General features: G+C 33.0%; 1 protein-coding gene and 1 long non-coding RNA gene across 2 annotated transcripts; both read right to left on the bottom strand.

Moving 5' to 3' along the window:
* Positions 1-4,994: 4,994 nt before the first annotated feature.
* On the bottom strand, positions 4,995-12,424 carry LOC129881580 (uncharacterized). Its single transcript, XR_008765623.1, has 3 exons — positions 12,126-12,424; positions 5,341-6,328; positions 4,995-5,264 (listed from the first exon to the last, which is right to left on the bottom strand). It is a non-coding gene; the product is annotated as an uncharacterized LOC129881580 (long non-coding RNA).
* Positions 12,425-21,557: 9,133 nt separating this feature from the next.
* LOC129881579 (aldose reductase) lies at positions 21,558-27,090 on the bottom strand. Its single transcript, XM_055955747.1, is given in 8 exon segments — positions 21,558-21,647; positions 21,767-22,003; positions 23,500-23,571; positions 23,661-23,867; positions 23,947-24,034; positions 24,155-24,228; positions 24,531-24,581; positions 26,950-27,090. Coding segments are annotated over 8 exon segments (960 nt in total).
* Positions 27,091-27,601: the final 511 nt, after the last annotated feature.

Raw genomic sequence — 27,601 nt, 5'->3', positions numbered from 1 at the left:
AATGTCTAGGCATCCCAAAAGCTGCTGAAGGACAAACATTACCACCTATACCACACACACGATCAGAATGTTCAACTCCAAACACTTTTCCAATGGCGTCATTAGGATGAGCCAATATCTTCAGCGGAACACCTAAAGTAGCAGCATATTCTTGATCTTCAGGTAGATGCTTCGATATTTTATCCTACAAATAAAATAGAAAACATAATATATCCTCATACCAATGTTGCTAATAATGAATAGTTAATAAACTCATTAACAGTTAATGAAAAACTAAAGCATTATACGTGGAATTGGGTGCATAGAGAACCAAAACAAGGTGGCTTGTGAGTTCAACAAGCAACTCAAGGACAGGATATTACACTTACAAGCAGAGCTCCCTCGTGCTGCATTTACTTACATTGACATTTATTCAGCTAAGTATCAACTAATTAGCTCTGCCAAGAATCAAGGTAATTCCTTGCCAAGATAGGTACTAGTATGTTTTTCTATTGCTTTGTTAATAAACTCTACTAGTCTTGAATGATTCAGAAATGAACCAAACTGTAACCTATGTTATTTTCCTCCTAGAAGTTGCAATGTAGGAGTAGCACGGTGCACAAAGCATCCCGGTTCATTTAGAGCCTGGGAAAGGGTCGTACCCCGAGGGGTGTAATGTAGGCAACCTACCTTGATGCAAGCATCAATGACTAATTTCACTGCTCGAACATGTGATCTATTGATCATACGAAGACAACTTTAGTGTTGCTTCAAGTTTCTACTTCTAGAAGTGACAATGTTATAAAAAGGATTTATGTATATATACTGACACAGTAAAAAATCATTTTACACAATCAATGTAATTTAACAAAGTATACCTACCCATTAGTAACTATGTTTATCAGGTTAACAATTATGAATGTTTATCATAGAGATTTCTTTAGCTACCTTATAAGTGAATTGATTGTATAATATATTTTGCATTGCCAGTGCATATAATTTAAACTTCGAACTTAAAGTAGTATGATCAATTATGCATTGTTTTTTATGGAGAAACAGGTTTTGGATATCCATTGAAATTCTGCTGTGGATGGAACAACAATGGCTATGAAGTTGCATGTGGGCAGCAAACGCTTTAGAATCAACAACAACAACAGGCCCAGTATAATCTCACCATGTGGGGTATGGGGAGGGTAGAGTGTACGCAGACCTAACCCCCACCTTGAAAGATAGGGCGACTGTTTCCGAAAGACCCTCAGCTTAAGAGAGAAGAACAAGAGAGGAAAAACAAGAAAAATGCTTTAGAATCAACAGAAACAATGAAATCTGAAAGTTGCAGCGGAGAAGACCTTCCCTAATTTTGATATGGCTATGCCTTGGCATAGGATCTGTGAAACTATTGAAAGGCTAAGTTGAGATTACTAAAAAACAGAAACATTCAAGTGGTGAAAAGATTTTTTGGGGTGGGTGGCAATAGGACTGGATGATTGAAGGGGTGTCAAATGGGCGGGTTGGGTTGGAATTGAAAATATTAAAATGGGTTGAGATAAAAATCGGGTTGGGTCATGACCCGCCCAAATTTACTTTGGGCTCAATTGGGCTAAAATTTGGGTTGGGCCATGACCTGCCTAATTTGACCCGCTTAATCTCAACAATTTTAACATCTTATTATTTACCTTTTATAACCACAATTTGAATTTCAACTCAAGAAAATAAAAATAAAAATCCACAAATGGATAGATTAATCCTAAAAGATATAAAATAGATAGTAATTCATACCTTTAATATGAGAATATACATTACGCCAATGCAAATAAAGAGCCTTAAAACGGGTTGAAATTGGAGATTAAGTTGGGCTCAATTGAAGATTTTTTAAAAATGGGTTAAGGCTTGAATGAATTGAGATTGAACCCAATACAAATTATCTTGAACCCAATCCATAAAAGTTTGGGCGGGTTACCTATATTTGGGCTCATTTTGACACCCTTAGATGATTCTATGAACATGCAAACAAAAAAAATGAGATCGGAAAACTGAAATGCAAGATGCAAACACATAACACATTTCACCCCTGTTCTTCTCTTCTTCATGAATGTTTGGACATACACAAGTTTTAGCAAAAAAGTTAAAGCAGCTCAGGCAAATCATCAGAATAAACAACACATTAACACAAATTACTCAACAATCTTTCATATTGTTGTATCGCCTATTGAAATAAATAACAGAGTTGTTTTGTTATTCAATTCTACCCAGACTAGCCTAAAGGGCAAGTTTTGATGTACCACTCTGTAACTTTTTTATTAGGAAATTTCAACCACAACAGCCATTAAGGATAGACAATGACAATACATATGGAACTCAAAGCAGGTGTCACCTTCAACATTCAGTGCAATTCTCTTCCATAATTTCAAATGAGATACTTTAACTTACTTCATTTGCTTTGTTTTCTTGCTATTTTGCAGTAGTTATTTCCTTTATATTCTTCTTTGATTATCCTTCTTTCGAGCCGAGTCTATTGAAAACAATCTCTCTATTCCATAAAAGTATGTTCTACACTTTAACCTACATCTTTGGCTTCAACCTATATTAACTGAAACTCAACTGTAAAATTGTTTTCATGGTTACTGGTAAGTCTATAGTGTCAAGGGGAACACCCTAAGTTGAATGTGGACATGTATTCCTATAAGTAACCATGCTTCAACAACAGTGTGAGAGCAACTCTTTTAACACTAAGAGCTCGTTTGGATGGGCTTAAAAAAAGTAACTTTTATGTATGAAGTGTTTTTAGAACTTTGAAGTGCTGAAAGTTATTTTTATAAATAAGCAGTTGAGTGTTTGGATAAAAGTGCTTATGTTGAAAATAAGTGTTTGAATTTTAGGGTTAAAAGAATAAAAAGGGTAGTTTGGGAATTTAGTTAAAATATAAGGGATATAAAAGTAATTTCCATGGTCAAACAAAATGGCTTTAAGCAATTAGAAAAAAAAAGTTAGAAATCCTAACTTTTCATTTTTGACTGACTTTAAGAACTTTATGGCTTAAAGTTAGTATTAGGCAAACACGTCCAAAAGCTAAAAAGGGGCTTATAAGTTGGTTTGACCAACTTAAAGCCCATCCAAATGGGCTATAAATATGAAGCATCAGATGAGCAACAGAAATAGTGGAAGTAAGATTCTACAAAAACTGCAGTTCAAAACAGGCAACTCAATGTCCCAGTCACACTCATTACACCAAATAGGGAAAATGTTTAGGCTATTCATGCATCCACTTAAGGCAGTAAGATAATATTTCAACTGTGACCTTTGTATGTATCTATAGGAAGAGAAGGCCCACGGATGTAGAAAAGATATCCAATAGTATAGTGATACATGTTATTTGGTGACAATGATGAGATATAAATATTTACATGGGACCAATGTGTATTTAAATGATGCAGAGAAGGCAAAGAATTTCTTACACTTCCATGGTACTGCTAAGAATCAAGTAACATGTTGCTATACCATAAACTTTGACAATTAATAAAGTATATAATGCAACTATCAAATAGCCTAGTCCAAAAACCTTTTTGAACCATCTGTAAGATAAAGTTAAATAACTTATGAAGATAAATTAAGTATATTTAAAATAGAACAAGAAGATGTCATTTCTATACCAAAACAGTCACGAAAATAGATAAATATTTGAATCTTAAAGCTAAATTCTCCCCTTCTTCATTCACATAATTGTCATTCTTTTTTAGTAAAGTTGACAAAACAACTTCACTTTGGCACACGGGCCTTCCCAATTTTTGCTCCTATCATTAACCAAGTATAGATAAAAATAATTAACAAGCAACACATTGTATTTTGTATAATAAATTGGCTCTCCAAATAAACTTGAAGGTAAAGAAACTTACCATTTGACGACCTCTCCTTGCATTGCTATTGCTACCACCGGGATGCGAGATTTTAAGTTTTTTTCTATTTCTCGCATTTTGTGCACTTTGTGTAATCAAACATTGGTTCAAATATATAGACGCAAAGTAGCAATATCTATACATCAAAATAGCGACAGATTGCAATAGTAATTTGTGAAGCATAACAGTTGTTTAAAAGTCTTTAAGGCAATAAGTTTTGGCCAAAAAATAGAAGTAGTTGACTCAAGGAGCTGCCATAGTTTGGCTAAAAATCATAGCAGCAAGTTAGCTGTGTCAAAAATGCAGCAATAGTTTGAGCTCAAAATCAGAAACAGTTGGCTAAAAGAGATGTAATTGTTTTCTCAAAATGTAACAGTAATATCATTCAAATTTTCCCAAAAAACAGCTGCAGTAGTTTTACTCAAACTATGACAGCAATTTCACTCGAATTTGACCAAAAAATAACAGCATACTTCAACTACTAAGGAGCAAAACAATCATTCAGCATTCAATATAAAGGAGAAAAAAGGATTTATCCCAAGCAAATTCAAGTTACAATATTTTCCTAAGACCTTTAGTTAGACGAATACAATCTACATTATACTGTAATATAGAAACGAATGCAGTAAATTTAAAAAAATGCAGCAAAATAATATCAAAATCTATATCAAAACTGAAGAAAATTAGAGAATAAAATTATGAAGAACAATTACCTTCATCGTGTCCTCTTTATAGTGATGAATAAAAGCAGTCCAATCATTAGAATCCACGTTTGCGGAATGATTAGCAAGTATATTAGGACAGTTATATATAAATTATAAGATTTTGTGTTTAAAAGGGAATGAAATATTTGAAATCTTACATATTTCTTAAATCACTCGTGAAAACGTTTGTGCACATATTTTTCCACAAATTTTGAGGAGTTTCTTTTGCCACGACGCATCCTAGTGACCTCAATTCTAAACTTTCTGAATATAATTATAAATCATATATTATGATATAAAATATATTATAATAAGAAAATGAAAAATATGAAAGATCGTATAACTATATGAAAGATCATATAACTTACTCTCGAAATGATCAACTATTTCACAATTAGTTAATACATATCGATGAGCTTGTATGATCTCAAGGAAAATATGGATAGGTCTTAATAGCCCCAATCTTGCCTGATGCAAGAAACAAATTTGACAAGATAGCAGATTCACTATGAGCATTAATTTCACTGTCATCATCATTATGTCTTGGTCGGTTAAACCTTGCTTCAATAGCACCATCCTCAAAATATCTAGAACAATTAGTAAGGTTTTCCTCTGTAAGGCAGCCTTCAGCTATACAATCTTCTGCAGCAAAATTGTTACGAACATAAGATTTAAATGGCCCATTCCCCTAACAAAATATTAAAACGAATCGTAAGATTAGAAAAAAAAATTAAAAATACAGACTTAGTAAGCAAATAATATACCTTTCAACAAGGTAAATCCAATGACCTTGTATAGGACCAGCAAGAATCGCTTCCTCTTCAATATGAATGACCCGGTGAAACATAATAGTGAAAAAGCATGGAGGGAATATTGCTTCCATATTAGCATGATTCAACCAAATTCGTTGCTGGAAATCCTCTACATGCTTAACATCCAAAACCTTGCTTGATATTTCTCTAAAGTAATTACATAACTCACTTTTTTAGGAAGAGATCTTCTACAAACAATTGACAAAATATGCTCCATCAAAATGTGGGAATCGTGACTCTTTAAATTAGAGATCTTGCATTTTTTAAGATCAACACATCTAGAAATGTTTGATGCATAATTATCCGAAAACACCACATTGTTTAAAACTTTTAGAAAGATATATTTTTTATCTTTCTTCATGGTAAAGTATGATGGAGGAAATTCAGAAGAATTAGGATATGGATGAAGCTTTTCTCTAATTCCCATCACTTACAAGTCTTTACAAGCTTGCAAATTGTCTTTTGATTTTTTTTCTCCAAGTATAGTAAATAATACATTGTCACAAACATTCTTCTTTACATGCATCAAGTCAAGGCAATGACGAATAAGATGGTTCTTCCAATAAGGTAAATACCAGAAGATACTCTTTTTCTTCCATTGTTTTGGGCCAACCTTACTTGTACCATCATCACGAGGCCTCTTCCGACTCTCCTCAATTTGTCTTAATAAGATTGAACCAGATGATGGAATAGGCACAGGTCAATGCTCCTCAAAATCATTAAAAGACTTCTTGTTGTACCTATATTTGTGATCATGTGGCAAAAATCGACGATGTCCCAAAAAGTAATTTTTTCTACCAAACTTTAGCCTCATAGAATTTGTATCATAATTACATGAAGGACAAGCAAGTAATGCATGTGTATTCCACCCAGACAAGTTGTCAAGATCCGAAAAATCACTTATGGTCCACATCAATGCAGCAAGCAATTGAAACATTTCCTGCATTTACACCATTACACAATTGTTTTAACTCAGCAATTAAAGGTTGCAAGTAAACGTCAATACTATTTCCAGGCATTTTAGGACTTGGAATTATCATCGACATGACAAGAGAAGTTTGCTTCATAAAACACCATGAAGGATAGTTATAAATATACAACATCATAGGCTAAATGCTAACACTGGAACTTAGATTTCAAAATGGATTGAAACCATCCATAGCTAAAGCAAGTCACACATTACGAGTCTCTAAAGAAAAGTCTGGATAGAATGAATCAAAATGTTTCCACTCTTTGACATATCTAGGATGCCGTAATAATCCATCTGGATTAGCTTCTGTATCATGCCACTTCAAGAGTTCTGCAGTTTTAGAGCACATATATAGCCTTTTCAGTCTAGGTATAAGTGGGAAGTACCGCAACACTTTCGCTAGCTTTTGTTTCTTTCTATGTTGGTCATCAATTACAACATTTGCACCAACACCATTTTCATCTGATATATACCTGGAAGTATTACATATTTTGCATTTATCTCTATTCTCATCCCTGATGATCCCCAATATAGCATACAATGATTCGGACATGCATCAATCTTATTCTAGCTCAAACCTAACTTCGTAATCATCTTTTTTGACTCATAAAATGATGATGGTAGTTTCGCATGGGAAAAGCATCCTTTAAAAGGTCAAGAATCATTGAAAATGATTTATCTGTTGCACCACATAAGACCTTAATATGATAAAAACGAACACTGAATGACAATTTACTATATTTTATACGACCAGCATAAAGTTCTTGATTTTCATCCTCCAACAGCTTCTTAATTTCCTCTCTCTCTTCTTGACTCTTACCTTAGCACCTCCAGGATTGTCATTATTTAGTAGGTTTGATGGACTAAAATCTTGAAATTCATTATTATCAAAGACATCAAAAACATCATTCAACATATCATGCATAAGATATTGTCTAGCCGACTCATTTTGTACTCAGGTAAATGATGCTACATTGGATTGAGCACGCTTTTCGCCATGCATATGCCAACATGTGTACTTTTCTGAAAACCCCCCTTTGAAACAGATGACTAAACACTTCAGCTCTATTGTGCATAACAGAAAATCCACATAAAATATAAGGACATAAAAATTTTCCATTAATAGATGCATTTGAAAAAGCAAATTCCAGAAATTGAACTACACCATCTGAGAATTCTTTTGATCTAATTGGACTCTCAATCCAACTCTTGTCAATCATGTTGGACTAAAGTTGTTGGAGATATGAACAAATAAAAAAATACGACTAAGTTCTTTATAAATTTAAGTGGAAAACTTTTCAGAAAAAGAAGCTAGAAATGAGTCAAAATCTCGCAATCTATCACACAAATTTTGTACCTGACATAAAACACAGATCAACGGGGATTGTGCATGGGTCAGGGCATACTTGCCTGTTGGCTGTGGGAAATTTAGACGTGGGAGCTCCAAATATACTTCTGATCGACTTATATTTTCTCATCAAGTGCAGTATAAAAAGGAAGAGAGAGGTCTGTATCTGATATATCCCAAGAAAGGGGAAACATGGGCCCTTTTCAAGATTGAGATATCCATTAGAGCTCTGATTCAAAGAGTTATAGGAAGTACAAGTATGAAATTATGAAGGTTCTTTCTGATTTTGTTGGGGATACTGGAATCCAAGTTGGTTACTTGGAAATAGTGACTGGATTTATTAGCATATTTTAGCGAACAAGATTGATTGTAGTTGGTGCATTTTTTGTAAAGCCTAAAGAACTTTACGCGTTCTCTCGTCGAATTCCCTCCAAAATGTCTGAAACTGTACGAGAGGATGTACCCATGGGATCATTTGAACTTGATATGGCTTCTTTACCCCTCAATCCAAATGATATTTGGTGCCCTGAGAAATTTGAGGAAGAGCACAGGACTGCAAAATCTGCACTGGTAGAAAATGTTTTGCCTGCAACTCTTGTTGGAACAAGAGATAAGTCCAGGAAAGCAAGGACATCTTTGAAGTTTGCTGACTTGAATGGCATCCGTGCTACTGATGGAGATTCTGCTAAGGTATAAACCCTTCTGTAATGTGTTTATACATCCAAGACTATTAAGGGACTAAAATATAGTAGGATAGTCCCTAAGTTTTTGTAAAGACTATTATTATGTATAGTATATAATTGTCCTTTTTAAGCTTGAAAAAAAAGATTAGATTATCAGTAGACATACATATTCTTAGTCTTCTGCTTTTGATGCAGTAAAAGGTGTTTTCTCCACGTTAATGAAAGCTTGAGTTGTATTTACTTAAAAGAAACAAATGCTATAATTAAGATACTTCTGTGCCCTTTCTTATGGATTACTTCCTTTGGTCTATTTTACTTGTTATGTGTTTTTACTCTTCTAAACTGCGGCCTCATCAAAATTTCCGATGGTAATACCGAAGCAGTTTTAGAAGCAACAGAAAGTGAAACGTCAAGTATAAAAGTTTTCATATAACATAGGTTTGATATTGATGGAGGAATATCTATTATTGAGGGAACCTCTTTTTCGGATCCTAGATTGTCACGACCTGGAATCGGGTGTGATGGCACTCGCCTAACCCACCAAGAAGAGTCAGCCTAAGAGTCTGAACAATTCAAAATAAACAAAAATAAAAGCGGAAATATAAAGTCTAATATGATATAGATAAGAATATGCAGATAATAGATTCTAGACCACCCAAGACTTGGTGTCATATGTACAAGCCACTATTTCGCCAGAAAAGAAAAAGGTACAAGTCTATATGTCTCAGTCCTTAAGTAGAACAAAGCACAAAATAAGTGGGCAACGAGAGTCTGCTGAACAAGACAAGCTGCTACCTCTCACGTGTCCAGAAGCTCAGCTCAATCAAAGAGGTACTAAGAACAGGAGGTGCCGAGCTCAGATCCTACATAAATGTAGAAGCAAGGGGTGAGCACCAACAATATGGTACTCAGCAAAATGAAAACTAAATCCTAAGTAAAGCAATGCGGAACACAGGTACTCCTGACATCCCAACCACAATCCTACACAACTACACACCTGCACTCAGACAGCCCAATCTATACAGTTTATATCACAAATATACAAAAATACGAGACAGTCCACAAGTAGAACGTACACATACGTCCTCACCACCATACTCAAGCAAACATAGGAAATCTCAGATCATAATAAATCACAGGATGAAATAAATGCAAATGCAATGTCAAATATCGTGACGCATGTCTATCCTACGATACACATCCGCTGATCACCTCAGAACGGAACCCATGGGGGCCTCACATAGATCATGTATCTGCCAGAAAAGACCTCGGCCAATATCTGACGGAAGAGACCTCAGTCATAATATCCACTGGAAAAGACCTCGGCCGTCGGAAGAAACCACGGCAAATCACCTCAACCCGTAGAAACTTTGGTCCCAATATCCAGTACCTCACTCATATCATTTCTCCACCATCACAGATATAATACATGCCCAAATAATGAGTGAAATAGGATAAATATTCACATAAGATGCCATATAATCCATAATTACACAATAGATCAATGTCCCGTAGTTCACAACACTTAGACAATTAACCCTAACCGAATTTTCACTATCACACTTCAACTCATATAAGTCAATTCAATCTAATGACCCAACACACCCTAATTCCCTCATATAGAAAATACAAGGTTCAACATACTTAACAAAGGTTAGAATCCACTTGCCTTTAGCCAAAAGTCATGAACAATTCGAACTCAAAATTTTCCCCTCCGACGATACTCCAAATCATCACAATCTAATCGAATATAGACTCACAATGACATTTCAAAACTATTGACACTAAAATCAAATAGTTCGGGTGAAAAGGGTAAAATGGTCAAAAATCTCATATCGAAAATAGAACTCGAAATCTGATTGGTTTTAGATGAAAATGTTCCTCAAGTAATCAGGAATCTAAAGGTGAAAACCATTTCAAAAATGAGGTTAAAACGAGTTCACAATCCCCATTTTTCTTTCAAAAGTTCATGTTCAAGAAAACCCAAAATCTCTAATTTGAAATTCACAATTTGAAGTTAAAATACAAAAGTATTCAATGGAAATTAAGGAAAAGTGTTAGAAATACATTACCCAATAGTTTTTTCGTGAAAAACCTCGAAGAAATCGCCTACACCGAGTTTGGAAATGTTAAAAGTAGTGAAAATACCTTAAGCCTTGTCTAAATCCCTTTCTGATGTCGCTAAAGTAGACATGGCTTTTGCGATTCGGGGCTCGCTTAAGTGAACCCCACTTAAATGGTCTGACTCGCTAAAGCGACAAGGGTGTTGCTTAAGCGGGTGCCGCTAAAGCTATGGGATCTCGCTTAAGCAGTCGTCGCTAAAGCGACCCTCCCTCGCAAAAGCGATCGCACCAGAGATCAACAACTCAAATTCTCTAAGTCTCAAAACTTCTGAAACAACCCTTGGGATTCGTTCGGAATCCCATATATACAAACCATATATGCAACCCTACTAAATTCGACATTCCAGACTCAATGGAATCATCGAAATTCGAATTCGAGGCCTCCTTGACCCAAAATCTGATAAGTCGCAACTAAGCTAGTTTCGGCACTTGAATTACCCAAAATACCCCCGTGACCTCTAAGAATTAACAAAGCCATTTTTGGCGTTAGAATCACCTTCAAAAACCATTGGAACGATCAGAAATCCAATTCGAGCACCCAATCCCCAAATGTTGACCAAAGTAAAACTTGGATCAAATTTTAACTCAATTTTCAACTTCGGACCTAAATTCCACGTTTTAACTCCAAATCTGATTCCGACAACTCTCCTAGACCAATTTTCACTTTCCAGAACTGATGGAATTGACGAAATTCCATTCCGAGACTCGAAACTCCAAATGACTCTGAAACTCAAAATTTGACAACTTAAGCCTTTAAAATATTTTTTTCAAGCAAAACCTCAACTTTTCATAAAATCTTCAAAAAAAACTAACTTTTAGACTCAACCAAAAGTGACTCGGGGAAACTAACGGGAGGGGTAAAATGGTAATTTTATCGAAAATGTCAAAAATAACCTTCAGGGTCATTACATAGATACTGCTCTACACGAAGATAAAAATTCAAAGTTATATATCTCAAGTGAGTTAAAGAAAGTATTCCACTGGGAAAAGTTGGACAACTAATTGAAGCAAGATCTAGTACTCTTACTAGCTTGAAAGGCAACTCGGGCTCAAAGCATTGGTATTTGCCAAACATGATAATAATTTTCCATCATTTTTTGCACTCAATCACTAAAACCAAACATTCTTTTATTTTTATAAATTACTACTACTAATGAGCTTCCTCAAATCTCATCTATAAAAACAGAGTACTCTCAACAAGAAGTTCAAAATCTTTTAATTAATCATGAATTCTTTAATCCAAGCAAAAGTACTAGTACCATTAACCATAGCTCTAATTCTCTTACTAATTGCACATGTGGCACAGTGATAAACATGGCTCTAATTATCTTAATTTTTTATAAATTACTTGTGCTAGTGAGCTTCAGAAGTGATTTGCACATCAAGCCCTGCCTCAACTATTTCATGGCACTGGTGGATATATATATATATATATATTGCATCTAACCACATGTAATTATTCAGATAATTAACTAATTAATTTCCATTGAAGACAGCCATAATTTTCTCATCAATCTGGATTTATGTAATCATTTTTCACAGATTCACCACCAAGCCATTAGATTAAGTAAAACCTGAAAAAGAGAAGGAATTTTTCTTTGATAAAAGTGTACCTTGACGGCGAAGTAATCGTTTTCTGCTGCTATTCTGCTATTTTCTTTTGGGTTGCTTGATTTTCATTGATTGTTGCTCTCTGATGAATTTAAGTGGATGGGGTTTTATCTTTTGAGTTATTGCAGCAGTATTGGGAATCAAATCAAGGGGGGAAAGGCCTTATTGTTTCAAAACAATGGGCTTCACAGTCAATTCACTCAGGTTTTTTGGGTGGTGTTATCGTTTTTCACACTCAGAGGTGTAGAGGTTGAGGATGGTGTTTTCTTTTTTTTATTTTTCGTTAAATCAAAAAATTATTTGGAATTAAACGACACCTTAATTTAAAAAATATCAAAATAAAAAAATATAAACACATAATTAGTTTGCTCCTGATAGACAATCATGTAATTTTCTCTTAAATTATTGCACATTGCTTAATTTAACTTTACTCGATTATTTCGACTCTAACAAACATAAAACAAATTATAATCTAATATATTTATTGATTTGATCAATTATAACTCACTATGAAATGACTCAAGCCATTCATTTCACACCCCCAATATATTTTGATATATTTATAAGGAATCAATCAAAACCTTTTCATTAATTAGAAATTCCTAAGAAATAAAATATAAGTGTAACCTCTTCTGATAGCAATGTTCAAATTTGACATTTTTATCTCTTTCTTACTTAGGATCATGTAATATTGTAAAATGGTTCAGACTGATGATCTAATTAAATCATTCTACTCACACCACTAATGCCTATTTCCTCTTTACTATTATGACCAAACATTCACAAATAATACAATACTTAACAGTGACAGTGCCCAAAGTAGATATTCCCTTCTCCACCTATTATTTATCTATTTTATTAAAAATATTTATCTCATATTATTTGTTAATTTATAAAATTAAAATAAAATTAGTATATAATTTTTTTGTTTTTCTTTTAAACTTAATTCTTTCTAAAAGTATAAATATTGTAATGTTTCATACAAATATCTTCATTATTAATTCTAAGATTAATGAATAAAGCACAAAATATTAAAACTAAAAAAATTAATAAAAATATCTTTCTTACTTATAAATAGTTAAGCGAAAAAGGTTAAAAAATGTTCTTAATGTATTAGAAATGGTTTAGAAATGTCCTCCTTCCATCTATTGGATCAAATTTGATTTTTCTTCACTTATTGAATCAAATTTGACTTTTCTTCACCTATTGGATCAAATTTGACTTTTCTTCACCTATTGGATCAAAAATATCCTTAACCCAATAGAAATAGTTCAAATTTGCTTTCTTTCTGCCTATTAGATAAAAAAAATTCCTTAACATAGTAGGATTGACTCAAAAATATTTCTTAATTCTAGTTATATATGTCAATAATTGTTTTTACTGTACTTTGACAATTATTTAGTTTTATTTTGATTTGTAATTTTTTTAAAAGAAAATTCTTGCTTGTTTGTCTAAATATGACCTAATATAAGTATTTGCTTTAAATAAAATATATGAACTAACGGGTGAATTAACCCGAATGTATGATGTATAAAGTCACGGAGAAAGAGAAATTTCATTATGTATGCCCATAAAAAGATATTTTTTATTAAAAAAAAATTTCGAGTGTAAATGTAGTATCATTTGACATAATTTATACAAAAATTCTCAATAGCTTTAAAAGATTAAAATGTTAGGTAATGGAAAGAAAATATAACTAAGATGCTAATAGAAGTAAAATGAATTAAAAATTTGAGTTTTAATTTTTTCAAATTTGAAGGTTAAAAAAAGAGATATTTTGATATTATAAAAACATTATATTTATTAATAAAATATGTTAAGATCGCCCACAAAATGCGGACATATTAAATAATATTTGATAGTTAATAAACATATTTTTAGATAGAAGAAGTGCAAATTTGAACTATTTCTAATATGTTTATGATATTTTTGATCAAATAGATAAAAAAAAAATGCATTTTAAAATTATTTCTATACGTTAATGATACTTTTGACCTAATAGATAAAATAAGGACATTTCTCAATTATTTTTGAACCTTTTCTGTTTCTAGGACGGAGGGAGTAGCCATGAAATATTTTGGAGGTTGTGTGAGGAAAGTAATTAGAACTAGGTGGATGTTGTACCTTCATTAATTTTCGGCGCAATTATCAAAGATTGGTGAAGGAGAGGTTGGGTTTGGTGCACATGGAGTTTTATAATTTCGTATTACATACTTATGTCAACGCGATTAGATCTTCGAAGCCTAATTAACGGATCTCCAAAATATTATCTACAAGTGAATATTAAAAAACAAACAGAAACATTACCCCTTGATTAATAAGAAATTTTGTTAAAATATTTTTTATTAAATATATTATATATAATATAACAAGGCGAAATCCATCGGTGACCCCCTAAAATTGACACCAACTTTCATTTAGACACCTAAATTAGGAGATGTTCATTTTAGACTCCTTATGTAAGGGTCGAATGTATCATTTTGACACTTTTTTGATAATCACCAAAATATATTAAGTGTGTGTAATGCACTCGTCTGACGTGTCAAAAGCAGCGAATTAAATAAAGACACGTGATTTATATATATATATATATAAAATAATTATCAAATAATGAATTTTGAATAGAAAAAAATGACTAATAATTTGATGACACGTGATATTTTTTAATCCAAATAATAATTTTTTAAAAATAAAAATTAACAACTATTAACCCCCATCCACCCCACCGTCATCTTCTCCAACCCCACCCACCCCAACCCCTCTCTCACCGCGCTGTCATCTTCTCCAACCCAACCCACCCCAACCCACCCCATTAGATCCTCTTCTCCTCCAACACCCACCCAACGCTATCCATATCATCTAAAGAGGAAATAATGGAGTTATAATGGCAAGCAAAAATATAAATTAAATTGGGTCAAAAAATCCGACGAACCTTCATTTTTTCTGGCAAGATTAATACAAATCTATGGGAGGAAACCGAAAAGCAGGAAAAAACAACAACATTGGAGCAGGTGTCCGTCTTAGAGCTCTCATAGTTTCTAGATGCTTTCGTGTCCGTCATCTCTGTTTTTTTCCCCCTGTTTTCTCCTTCCTTCCTTCCATGGAAATACTGTTTGTTTGCTTACAAGTGAAAACACGTAAACACCATTTCTAAGATTTCACCTTTCCCTTTTGCATTAACACGTTTTCCTTTTCACTTTTTCTTAATTAATTAATTTCCTCTAAAACTTCACTGCCAATAGCTAGCCACTCCATTTTAGTCTCTTTTTACTGTCTAGAAATTGAAGCAATAAAGAAAAAGAACAAAAAAAAAAAATTAAGAAATAACAGCTTCTACGCGCCTCAGATAGGTGGAAATCACGCGAGATGTCAACTGTGTAAAAAGTGTCAAAATGACACATTCGACCCTACATAAGGTGTCTAAAATAAACATCTCTTGATTTAGGTGTCTAAGTGAAATACACAGACCGAACCATGAACACCCCTACATAGAAATACACAGACACGACTTTCTCGATTCTTCTGCTCCTCTCTCTTTTTCTTATTCTCACTTTATTTTGCTAAGTTAATTTACTTTATAATACGTTATCAGCATGAATCTCTAATTTTTTCAGAAAATTAATTTCTATTTCAGGTATATCTACTGAAGAAATTTAATTTTAGTTGTCTTTGTTATTTTAAAATTAATTTTTATCATGTTAAACTTGTCAAAATTGGAGTTTTTGGCTCTTGATATTTCTGGCAAAAATTATTTGTCATGAGTATTTGATGTTGAAATCCACCTTACCACTAAGAGTCTTGGTGATGCTATAATCGAAGGAAATAAAGCATCAAGTCAGGATAAAGTGAAAGCTATGATTTTTCTTCGTCACCATCTAGATGAAAGCCTGAAGGTTGAATACTTGACAGTGAAAAATTTAAAAGGGAGGTATGACCACCTCAGGGCAATGGTATTGTCAAGGGATCGTTATGAGTGGATGCACTTACGGTTTCAAAAATTTAAAACTGTAATTGAGTATAATTCTGTTGTATTTAGAATAACTTCTCAATTAAAACTATGTAGGAAAACTATAAATGATGAGGACATGTTGGAAAAAACACTAACTATTTTCCATGCCTCTAATGTGATTTATAGCAGCAATATCATGAAAAACGTTTTTAAAAATATTTTGAATTGATTTCATGCCTTCTGGTGGCTGAGCAACATAATGCTCTTTTAATGAAAAATCATGAAGTCCGTCCCATTAGAACTGCTCTGTTACCAAAAGCAAATGTGGTAAAAGCATATGACCAGTCTGAAAGAAGACAAAATAAAAATTAAGGCCACAATAATGTGCGTGGATGTGGCAATGAAAGAAGATGATATAATAATCATCGTGATGGTGGTCAACATAAAAGGGAGAACAATATGAGTTCTCAAAGTGGCCCTTCAAGAAGTAACTATCACCATTGTGGCATGAAAGTCTACTGGAAAAATGAATGTCGGACGCTTGAGCATTTTGTAAGGCTTTATCAAAATTCCTTCAAAAGAAAGACAAATAAAAGGGGTGCCTCTTTTTCTAATGCTCGGATAGAGTCACACTTGGCATTTCAAAATAATGTTGAGGAAAGACCTTCGCATAATGGTAATATTGAAGCAAATCTGGCTTTGAAGGATAATAATTTTACTGACCTCAATGATATTACTCATTTGGAGATTGAAGACTTTTTTAGGGATTATAATTGATGTTTAATTTTATTATATGATTTACAATATGTTGTCGTTTTTATGTACTTTTGATTATCATGTTTTACGTTTATCTATTTAAAAGAAAAGAAGAAAAAAGGACTTATGTTTTTCTAGCAATATTGTTACTTATTTTATCTCTTATAATGTATTTGTATTTTATGAAGATAAATAAATTTCTCAGTCTTCAATTGGATCCAAGATGAGTAATGGAGATATGTGCCTTTTGGATAGTGTCAATCCTCATACAATATTAAAAGAAAAGAAATATTTTTGTCATTTGATTATGAAAAAGGTCTATGTCAATACAATATTCGGTAGTACAAAATTGATTGAAGACTCTGAAAGAGCGGCCTTAATACTACCTGGAGGAACGATATTGGTAATTGATAATGCATTGTATTGTAGTAAGTCTCAAAGAAACTTGTTAAGTTTCAAGGTTATTCACCAAAATGGCTATCAAATTGAGACTGCGAATGAAGGAAATGTTGAATACCTTTATATTACTATAATAAATACAGAGAAGAAAATTATGCATGAAAAATTACCTGCATTTTCTTCTGGATTGTACCATACAAATATTGGTACTGTTGAATCACATGCCATAGTAAACAAAAGGTTTACTGATTCTAATGATTTTATCATTTGACATGACCGGTTGGGCCATCCCGGTTATAATATGATGCGCAGAATTATTGAAAATTCACATGGACACATTTTGAAGAATCAAAAAATTCTTCAATATAAGGAATTCTCTTGTGTTGCTTGTTCCCAAGGAAAACTTATTATTAAATTATCAGCAACTAAGGTTGGTATTGAATCCCTTGCGTTTCTAAAACGTATACAAGATGATATATGTGGGCCAATTCACCCTTAATGTGGACCATTTAAATATTATATGGTCTTGATAGATGTATCTACAAGATGGTCACATGTGTGCTTATTATCAACTCACAACATGACTTTTGCGAGATTGTTAGCTCAAATTATAAGGTTAAGATCACAATTTCCAGATTATGCAATAAAAACAATTCGTCTTGATAACGCTGATGAATTTACATCTCAATTCTTTAATGATTATTGTATGTCGATTGGAGAAAAGTTAAGCATCCGGTCGCTCATGTTCATACTAAAAATGGTCTAGCAGAATCATTGATTAAACGCCTCCAATTGATAGCCAGACCATTGCTAATGAGGACAAAACTTCCTCTTTCGGTATGGGGGCATGCTATTTTGCATGTAGCAGCACTTGTGCACATAAGGCCAACAAATTTTCATGAATTTTCCCCATTAAAGTTGAATTTTGGAAGGGAGCCAAATATATCCATCTTAGAATATTTGGGTGTGCGGTATATGTTCCAATTGCTCCACCGCACCGCACAAAAATAGGTCCCCAAAGAAGGTTGGAAATATATGTTGGGTATGAATCTTCTTCTATTATAAAATATTTGGAATCTATGACTGAAGATTTATTTACGGCAAGATTTGATGATTGTCATTTTGATGAATCAATAAACCCAACATTATGAGGAGAACATAAGCAATTGGAAAATGAGATAGATTGAAATTCATTATCACTATCTCATTTAGATCCTCGAACAAATTAATGTGAGCAAGAAGTTCAAAAGATGATTTATTTGCAGAATATTGCAAATCAACTACCGGATTCATTTACTAACCTTCTACGAGTTACTAAATCACATCTCCCAGCTGTTAATGCTCAAGTTCAAGTTGATGTCCCTGTAGGACAACTTGTTCAGGCAAATAAGTCTTGGCCATGCTTAAAACATGGAAGACCAATTGGTTTCAAATATAAAAATCCTCAAAAACGAAAAGAAATAAATGATCAAGATAATCATAATTTGGGGCAATTTCTCAAGAAAAGCCCAGAGGCACAACTAATGGTGATACCACCGAGGAGGTCCAAGTACCTGAAAATAATGAGAATAAAGAAATCTCAATAAGTTATGACTCGACAGAAAAATAGTGAAACCGAAATGATATTGTGGTTGATAATATTTTTTCTTATAATGTTGCCATTGAAATAATGCAACAAGATAAGGATCTTGAACCAAAATCTGTCGATGAATGTAGACAGAGAAATGATTGGCCAAAATAGAAGGATGCAATTCAAGCAGAGTTTACTTCATTTGAAAAATGTGAAGTTTCAGATCAATAATTCGAACACCTGAAGGTGTCAAGCCAGTAGGGTACAAATGGAATTTTGTGCATAAACAAAATGAAAAAGGTGAAGTCGTAAGATATAAACACGACTTGTAGCCCAAGATTTTTCGCAAAGGCCTGGCATTGACTATATGAAAAAATATTTCCCTGTGGTGGATGCAATTACCTTCAAGCATCTAATGAATTTGACAGTTCATGAAACGCTTGAAATGCACCTAATGGACGTGGTCATTGCCTATTTATATGGCTCATTGGACCACGACATTTTTATGAAAATTTTCGAAGGGTTCAAAATGCCTGAAGCATAGAAGAATTCTCGAGAAACTTGTTCAATAAAACTTCAGAAATCTTTATAGGGTTGAAACAATCAGGGTGCATGTGGTACAATCGTCTTAATGAATATTTGCTAAAAGAAGAATATAAAAATGATCCAATTTGCCCTTGTGTCTTTATGAAAAGGTTTGGATCTGAATTTTTCATAATAGAAGTATATGTTCATGATTTGAATATTATTGAAACTCCAGAAGAACTTTCAAAGGCAGTAAAATATCTAAAAAAGGAGTTTGAAATGAAAGACCTCAGAAAGACAAAATTTTGTCTTGGTCTACAAATTAAACATTTTGCTAATGGAATATTTGTATATCAATCAACATATACTGAAAATATTTTAAAGAGATTTTATATGGATAAAGCACATCCATTAAGTACCCCAATGGTTGTGAGATCTCTTGATATTAATACAAATCTGTTTCAACCTCATGAAAATGATGAAGAGCTTATTGGTGGTGAAATACCATATTTTCGTGCAATTGGTGCATTAATGTTTCTTGCCAACAATTCTAGACCAGATATAGCTTTTTCTGTAAGCTTGTTATCAAGATTTAGTTCTACTTCAACACGAAGACACTGAAATGGAATTAAGCATATATTCAGATACCTCCGAAGGACCATTGATATGAGATTGTTTTACTCAAATGAATTCACGTCACAATTGATTGATTACGTAGATGCGGGATATATGTCTGATCCCCATAAAGGTCGATCGCAGACAGACTATTTATTTATATGTGGTGGTACAACTATATTATGAAGTTCAACAAAACAAACTATGGTTGCCACTTCCTCAAATCATGTAGAGATAATAGCTATCCATGAAACAAGTCGAGAATGCGTTTGGTTAAGATCAATAACTCAACACATTCAAGAAACATGTGACTTTTCTTTGAAAAGAGATGTTCCAACAATATTGTGTGAAGACAATGCTGCATGTATAGTTCAACTGAAGGGAGGATACATCAAAGGAGAGAGAACAAAACATATTTCACCAAAATTCTTTTTAGTCATGATCTTCAAAAGAAGGGTGAAATAGATGTCCAATAAGTTCGTTCAAACGACAATTTAAAAGATATGTTTACCAAGACATTGTCAACTTCAACCTTTGAGAAAATGAGATACAAAATTAGAATACGTCGTGACCAAAATATCAAATGAAATTTTCATCAGAGGGAGTAAAATACGCGCTGTACTCTTTTTTTCCTTAACCAAGGTTTTGTTCCACTGAGTTTTTCCTGGTAAGGTTTTTAATGAGGCAACACTCAAAGCGTACCAAAGTTATGTACACTTTTTCCCATTGAATTTTTTCTAGTAAGGTTTTAACAAGACACAATATTTATGGATGTTTACGATAACTATGTATATTATTTCTTGTAAAATTTTTAATGAGACACATTTTACGTGAACATCCAAGGGGGAGTGTTATAGAGAAGTGGATGTCATTTTAGTGGAATCCACTAGCAAATTGATGAAGTGGGTCCACTAGGCAAGTTGTCCCTTGCTCCCTTTTCTTTGCTATAAATTGCCAAGTTTTGGCAACATAGAAATACACAGATACGAATTTCTCAATTCTTCTGCTCCTCTCTCTTTCTCTTATTCTCACCTTATTTTGCTAAGTTAATTTACTTTATAACATAAACGTTTTAATCCTATTAACACGAGAGATAAAAATTGTCAAAATTGAACACTGCTATCAGAAGAGATTACACAAGATGAATATTTGGATCACTGAGATGCAAAGTTATTTCTTTTATATATGAAAAACTTTTACTTTTTTTTATATATAATACTCCCTCATTTTTCAAATTTATTTATCTAATTTTGACTTAACACAAACTTTAAGAACGTAAAAGAAACTTTTGATCCTTGACCATAGTTTTTAATCACAAATGTTGTTGTAGAAGCAAGCAAATGAATTAACCAAGTTGAACGTGATTCTTTTATATGGGACAAGCAGTAAATACAGATGAAAATTTGAAGTAAAAAGTAAAAAAAGAGAGGAGAGTCCATAACATCATCCCTAGATAAGGAATTTATTTTGGTTTACCACCAGTCATTCAACTAAACAGCATTCAATATATCGTCTTATCAAAGCTAATAATACAAATATATATATATATATATATATATATATATATATATATATAGTAGTAATAATATTACAACAAGGCAAACTGAAGGAACAACTTTATTAGATTTCGTGGTCCCAAATATCTGCTACGCTCCTGTAAGGTCCATCACTCTTGTTCACGAACAATTCTTCTCCATCTAGTACGCGCATCTGCAATTATTGTATACGTCTTTATTCTGATACCCGGAATTATAAACTTTATAAACAATACTACAAGTGAAATCAACACCATATTAATGCTTAGAACCTAAATGACAAGTGAGAAGTACCTGATCTGGGATATCAGAAATAGCTTTGAAGTCTATCTCTGGAATTTCCCATGAGAACACTTTAACGTTCTATTTGATTCTTTCTGAGTGATCAGATTTCGGGATTGTACTCGTTCCTCTTTGTATAAACCACCTCACAAGCACCTGACCTGGAGTTTTATTTAGCTTTCCTGCTACTCTTTCTACTACAGGATGATGAACAAGATCAATTTCTCGAGAACCCAGGGGCTAATATGCCTGAAAAAGTGGATGGAACCTAGTTTATTGGGTTCAATAACTTCAGAACATATATATTGTGAACCAATAATTTCAAAAGTGCATTGAACTCGTCAGGTACAGATTTTGTAGATAAAACAGTCATTAGGGGCTTAGGACATCAAAATTAGATATGATACAAGCCTCGACTTCGCGAGGTATTAGTACGTACCTCAAAAGTATAAAGATAAAGCACAACCGTTCAAGTTCATTACAGTACTTGAAACTTGTTAGCTACCAAATCATGTGTAATTTCTTTACAAACAAACTTTATATATACAACAAAAGATGTCGGAAAAATAATTCTATATCTCAAAAAGAAGTATTCATATTATTATCTATATTCATTTTATTAAATCGGTGTTAATATCTTTTTAATTATATCATGAATCAATATCAAAGTTGGTCATCTATTTCCTTGCCTTCAATTCATTGAATGGTCTCCAATGTCTTTTATTAGCCTCATTAATTCTCCCTTTAATCATACATTATTGTCTTTTAGCCGTTGGAGAAATAGCCTTTGAGTTTGGCTTATAGATTCAGTCTTCTTTTATTCCAAGGGAGTAAGGCTGTTCAAAACCGAATCTGAAAAAAGTTATTGATTTATTGGTGATCGGCTATTGATTTAGCGGCTTCGGTAATGATTTCAATTTTTTTTATTATCAGGTTATCGATTCTTAACGGTTTAGGGTTTTTTCTCAATGGGTTGATCGATAACCCAATAGTAACTTAATAATTATATTTATTGTCATTCAATGTATAAAGTCATTCACTTAGAGTTTAATTTTCATACGTTTATTTCTTGTTGTCTCAAACTCTTGGTTATTATACAATGTTTCACAGTTGCTTTTGAGCCAGAGACAATTTATCAATTACTGTGCATGGTTCATTTGATTTGTCACCTTGTCTCTAAGTGATTTTCAATGGTTTTTTTTGTATCAAATCTTAACGGTTAAACCGATAACCAAATCGATAATGATAAATAACCGATAAACCGATAGCTGATAAACTAATTTCTTAATGATTCTATAACGGTTTGACATGTCTATAAACCGATAACTGATAAGTCAAAGCGATAAACTTCAAAATCGAACCAAACCAACTGATACGCAACCCTATAAGAAAGGGAGATGAAAATACCTCTCTAAGAGATAATATTTCCTCCTATATTTTATTGGTGCAGAGTTTTATTTTTCAAATCTTTGTTAGATTGTGACTCCTAATTTTATACTAGAAAAGCTTGTTAAATCCTGAGGATACACCCATATCAGGTGAAATATCCTTAAGGACAGTGACATAAACACGCCTCAAACTATGTGAATTCCTTACAAGTGTTTGTGTTCATGATGAAGTGTTAGTGCTCGTTGTGATTGGAGTATTTTCCGTAAGATTTACAACAAAAGGATTTCGACTTAGCTCCAACATTATATCAATCAATCTTGTTAATATAAGTCACGCACAGAGCTTCAGTTACTTACGGTGACGTGAATGTTATTCTTCTTGCAAGCCTCCAACATTTTTTCATTTCTCCATCCAGGGTGCATCTCCATCTGAGTACATAACATTTCCCATAAATACAAACAAGACGAAGAGGATGACATTGATACCGTTAATTGAAAAACAAGAATATTCAACTAACCTGGCATACAGAAGGCATTGTCTGTGCAATATCTAAGAGCTTATTAAGTTTCTTGACTGTGAAATTACATACTCCAATATCTCGTACTAGTTTATCTGTCACTAACTTCTCCATTTCTCTCCAAACGCCTTCCCAATCGAAGTCGGACACTTCCCCTGCTTTTGGAGGTCTGCTCGCTCCGTCCTTCAGACGGAAGGGCCAATGAATCTTCAACATAAAATGTGCACATTCCTCGATTAGACTAAGTATTAACTAAATACCGCAGAAAGACAGGGTCGTGCAGTACCAGATAGAGATCAAGATAATCCAGTTGCAGTTCATTAAGTGTCTTCATCAATGCAGGCCGAACTCTCTCCGGTGACAGATCAGAACACCTAAAAAACAACCAATAAAATCTCCTTAATTATATCCACCATATAATTCGTTTAGTTGCATGTTGAATGTTAAAAATCCTAGAGATTTGGCATAAGTTTATAGCATAATATCTCTAATACCATAGTTTAGACGTGACAAACAAGGCTGATCTCTCTACTCCTGCATGTATAGCTGCCTTAATTCCATGACCAACCTATGTAAGAACAAAAAACAAATGTTACATATCTTGTTAACCAGCAAATAGATTGTTAAATATCTGTTCAAGCTGATAAATTCTCATTCTTGCAAGTCAAAAATGAGATCCCTTTTTTACCAATTCTTTTTTGAAAACTTCAAATCTGCAACATGTGCACAACAATACGGTATTGCTTTCCAAGAATCTAAAGAAGCATTTCTAAGCCCTGTTCGTATGTGTATGCTAAACAACTTGTACACAATACTACTACTTTGATTTAGATCGACAACTTAAAAGGAAAAATCATAAATGAAAAGAACCTCATCTTGGACGCCGTACTCGTCCGCTGTGTCAACATGCCTGTAGCCAGCCTGCAGCCATAGTCAGGAGCATTCTCATTAAAAACAGAATCAAAATTTGCTAAACAAGTTACATGTAGATTGCCTTCTGATGCTTAATTCACCAAGATCAACTGATTCCCAATAGGCTTGTGAACCTTATTACGTTAACAAACGAGCTGAACAAATAAGAGAAGTCAAGTAACAAGATTTTATTCCTAATGTCTGTACATATATTTCTCCACTTATGAAGTTTGAGAATGCTCAAATTTGGGGAAAGAAATAGGATGACAGCTTCGAAAAATTAAAAAAAACGTCCAAAGAAGTCAAGACTCTCCATATTCCTTCAGATGGAATGAAAACAATGCAGACTGATGCCAAGAATAATTATCGGAGTACAGTTCTCTTGGAAGAAAAAGAAAACCAACGAAAAATATGTGAATACGCTAGCAAAAAGTTTAAAGATGTAAAATAACATTATCATTCCACATTCAAGGAGATTCTTGCTGTAGAGAATGCGATTAAGAAGTTTTACTTCTTCCTAATTTATGCAGAGTTTCTGATCGAGATGACTATGAAAGCTTTTCCAAAAGTGATCTAGATAAATTCATAAATCACCATGAATCTACAGATTCTTCGATGGACGCAATGGTTTTCTCCTTATAAGTTACACGTAAAACATCTCAAGGGAATAGATAACATTATGACAGATTTTCTGTCGAGGTGTGAGAAAATGCCTTTCTTAGACGCCACAACAAACATGGAGCCCAATGGTGGATGGAGGAAGAATACTCAAGCTTGCCGTTAACACCTTCAAATATAGTGCAGTCGAATGTACCGGATGACATGTGCAAGAAATTATCATTTATCATCCATCGAATTTGTGGCAAATGGTCCTGTAAAGGATGCATAGCCTCGGTCCTACGAAAACTATTGTGGTTGTGATCTTGCGTAGTGTTACATTGCATGTCGTCTTTATGGACGTGAACGCGTACATTTATAGAAACCTATTCACCTCGCAAGCTAGTCGTGCCTGCCTAGTGTTGTCACGTACCCCTCTTCCTCCTCATTGAATCTAAACGAATTTATAACTAAACTCAAGCAGAAAAATAGTAAAGACAAAATATAATAAAGTAGGCAATGAGGACAATGATAATAAATCTTATGCGAAACCTTTATCAAACCAACAAAAATCGAATTTTTCAACCTTGGATTTTCTCAAAAAATTTCGGTAAAGTCTCTAATGCAAAATATATAACTTGTTCAATTTTTTTCTGTAACACAGCAAGTGTTTCTAAAGAAAATAAGAAAAAATGTGAAATCAATGATGATGTTGTATTAAAATATTCAACAAAAATTATAAAATTGCATAAAATAATATTACTAATTAACAAGACGTAATGAAGATGATCATAATGTCATACTGTAAATATTTTAAGCCAGGTTAAAATAAGTATGGTTAACAAGTAATATTACATGACTAAACATTAAGGAAAAGAACTTATAATGTAAAAGTTTTAAGTCATGTAAAAATAAGTACGGTTAACAAGAATTATTACATGACTAAACATTAAGGAAAAAAAAAACTTAAAGTTACGTATTGTCACCGTTTATGATGCAAAACTAAGTGGATGTTTGATATCACTTTATTTGAAATTTTCAAAAAATTGAATTAAGAGTTAAATTGTGTTCGGCCACACTTCTTGTAATTAATATTTAGAAATTCATTTGATCATAAAAATTTTTCACTTTATTTAAATATCAGTGAAATACAATTTAAGTTGTATTTGAAATTTTTTTCACTTATTTTAATTTTTTTTCTTTCTCCAAATTTACTCTTAACTTTTTTACTTTTATAAAACTACCTCATTTAAATTATATCTCATTTCGATTAAGGTGTATATAACACTCAATGGCCAATGGTCTGTTGCTGATTTTAAATCAAAAGAGTAAATTTTTTTTTGTCATTTTCTTTATACTTAATTTCTACTCATCAGCTTGAAAAGAAGACTCTCTTAAGTTCAAGAGTTTAGAAAGTGAGAGAAGCCCTATGAGTCACTGAAACGACGGCAGGAGTGCCCTTTTTCTATCAATAGAGGGAGCAAAAAAGTACCTATGCACTATGTTGCAGTTCACTGATAAGGAAGATAGCGTTGGAGTGGGGGTCTACGATGTGATACTAAAGTTTTCAAACTTAACAATATTACTTCAATAGCACAATACAATATTATCATTAGTCCATACAATTACAATCAATATAGTGTACTCCTAACATTACTTCATCTACACAATAGTAGAATACATTAGTCAAGTCGTAACATTACTTCAACGAAAAACTTGATAAATGATTTAGAGAAACAATCGATAAATCAAGAAAACCAAAAAAGAATAGAGAGAGTACCTCAAGAATAGCAGTAAAAACAGAGTCCCTCGCATTTTGAGCTCTCCATGTGCCCAAACCAATAGAAGGAATCTTGTGACCACTCAACAGTGCAAAAGATTCAATTTTCTCACCTTGTGGGTCAATTGTCATCTGAGCCATCTTTTCCAACTTTCACTTCTATCTATGAAAAAAAATACTATATACTATATAATATAAGAAGAAATAAAGGACATTTATATGGCATAGGAAATGGATACACGTAGTATTGCATGTTGTGACACGTTCACAAATGTTGCAACACATTTTTGTGACACGTTCTTCTTCTAGCTTTCTTTTTCTTTTGTCTTTTTAATTGAAGATTTTGTGCTCTACAATTAAAATAATGTCATCTTTCTTAAGAAATATACTTTAATTTTTAAGGCAAATTAAATTATTTTTTTTTATAAAAAAATAAGTGTGGCTTTGGTACCCCCCATTTAGACACTAGAGGGGGTTGAAGAGTCTTTAAAGATTTTCAACCTTTTAAAATTTTGCCTATTAAAACACCAAAACAATACAACCTTCAACACTAAAACCAATTTCTCTATACTGGTTCTTCTAACTCTTGTAATAAGTGCAGAATGTAAATACGGTAGGAGATTTTACGTGAATTTCTGCTTGAAAAATTTCT

Source organism: Solanum dulcamara, chromosome 3 (genome assembly GCF_947179165.1).
Source record: "Solanum dulcamara chromosome 3, daSolDulc1.2, whole genome shotgun sequence".
Classification (NCBI taxonomy): domain Eukaryota; kingdom Viridiplantae; phylum Streptophyta; class Magnoliopsida; order Solanales; family Solanaceae; genus Solanum; species Solanum dulcamara.
This window is presented reverse-complemented; position numbering and strand designations above follow the sequence as displayed.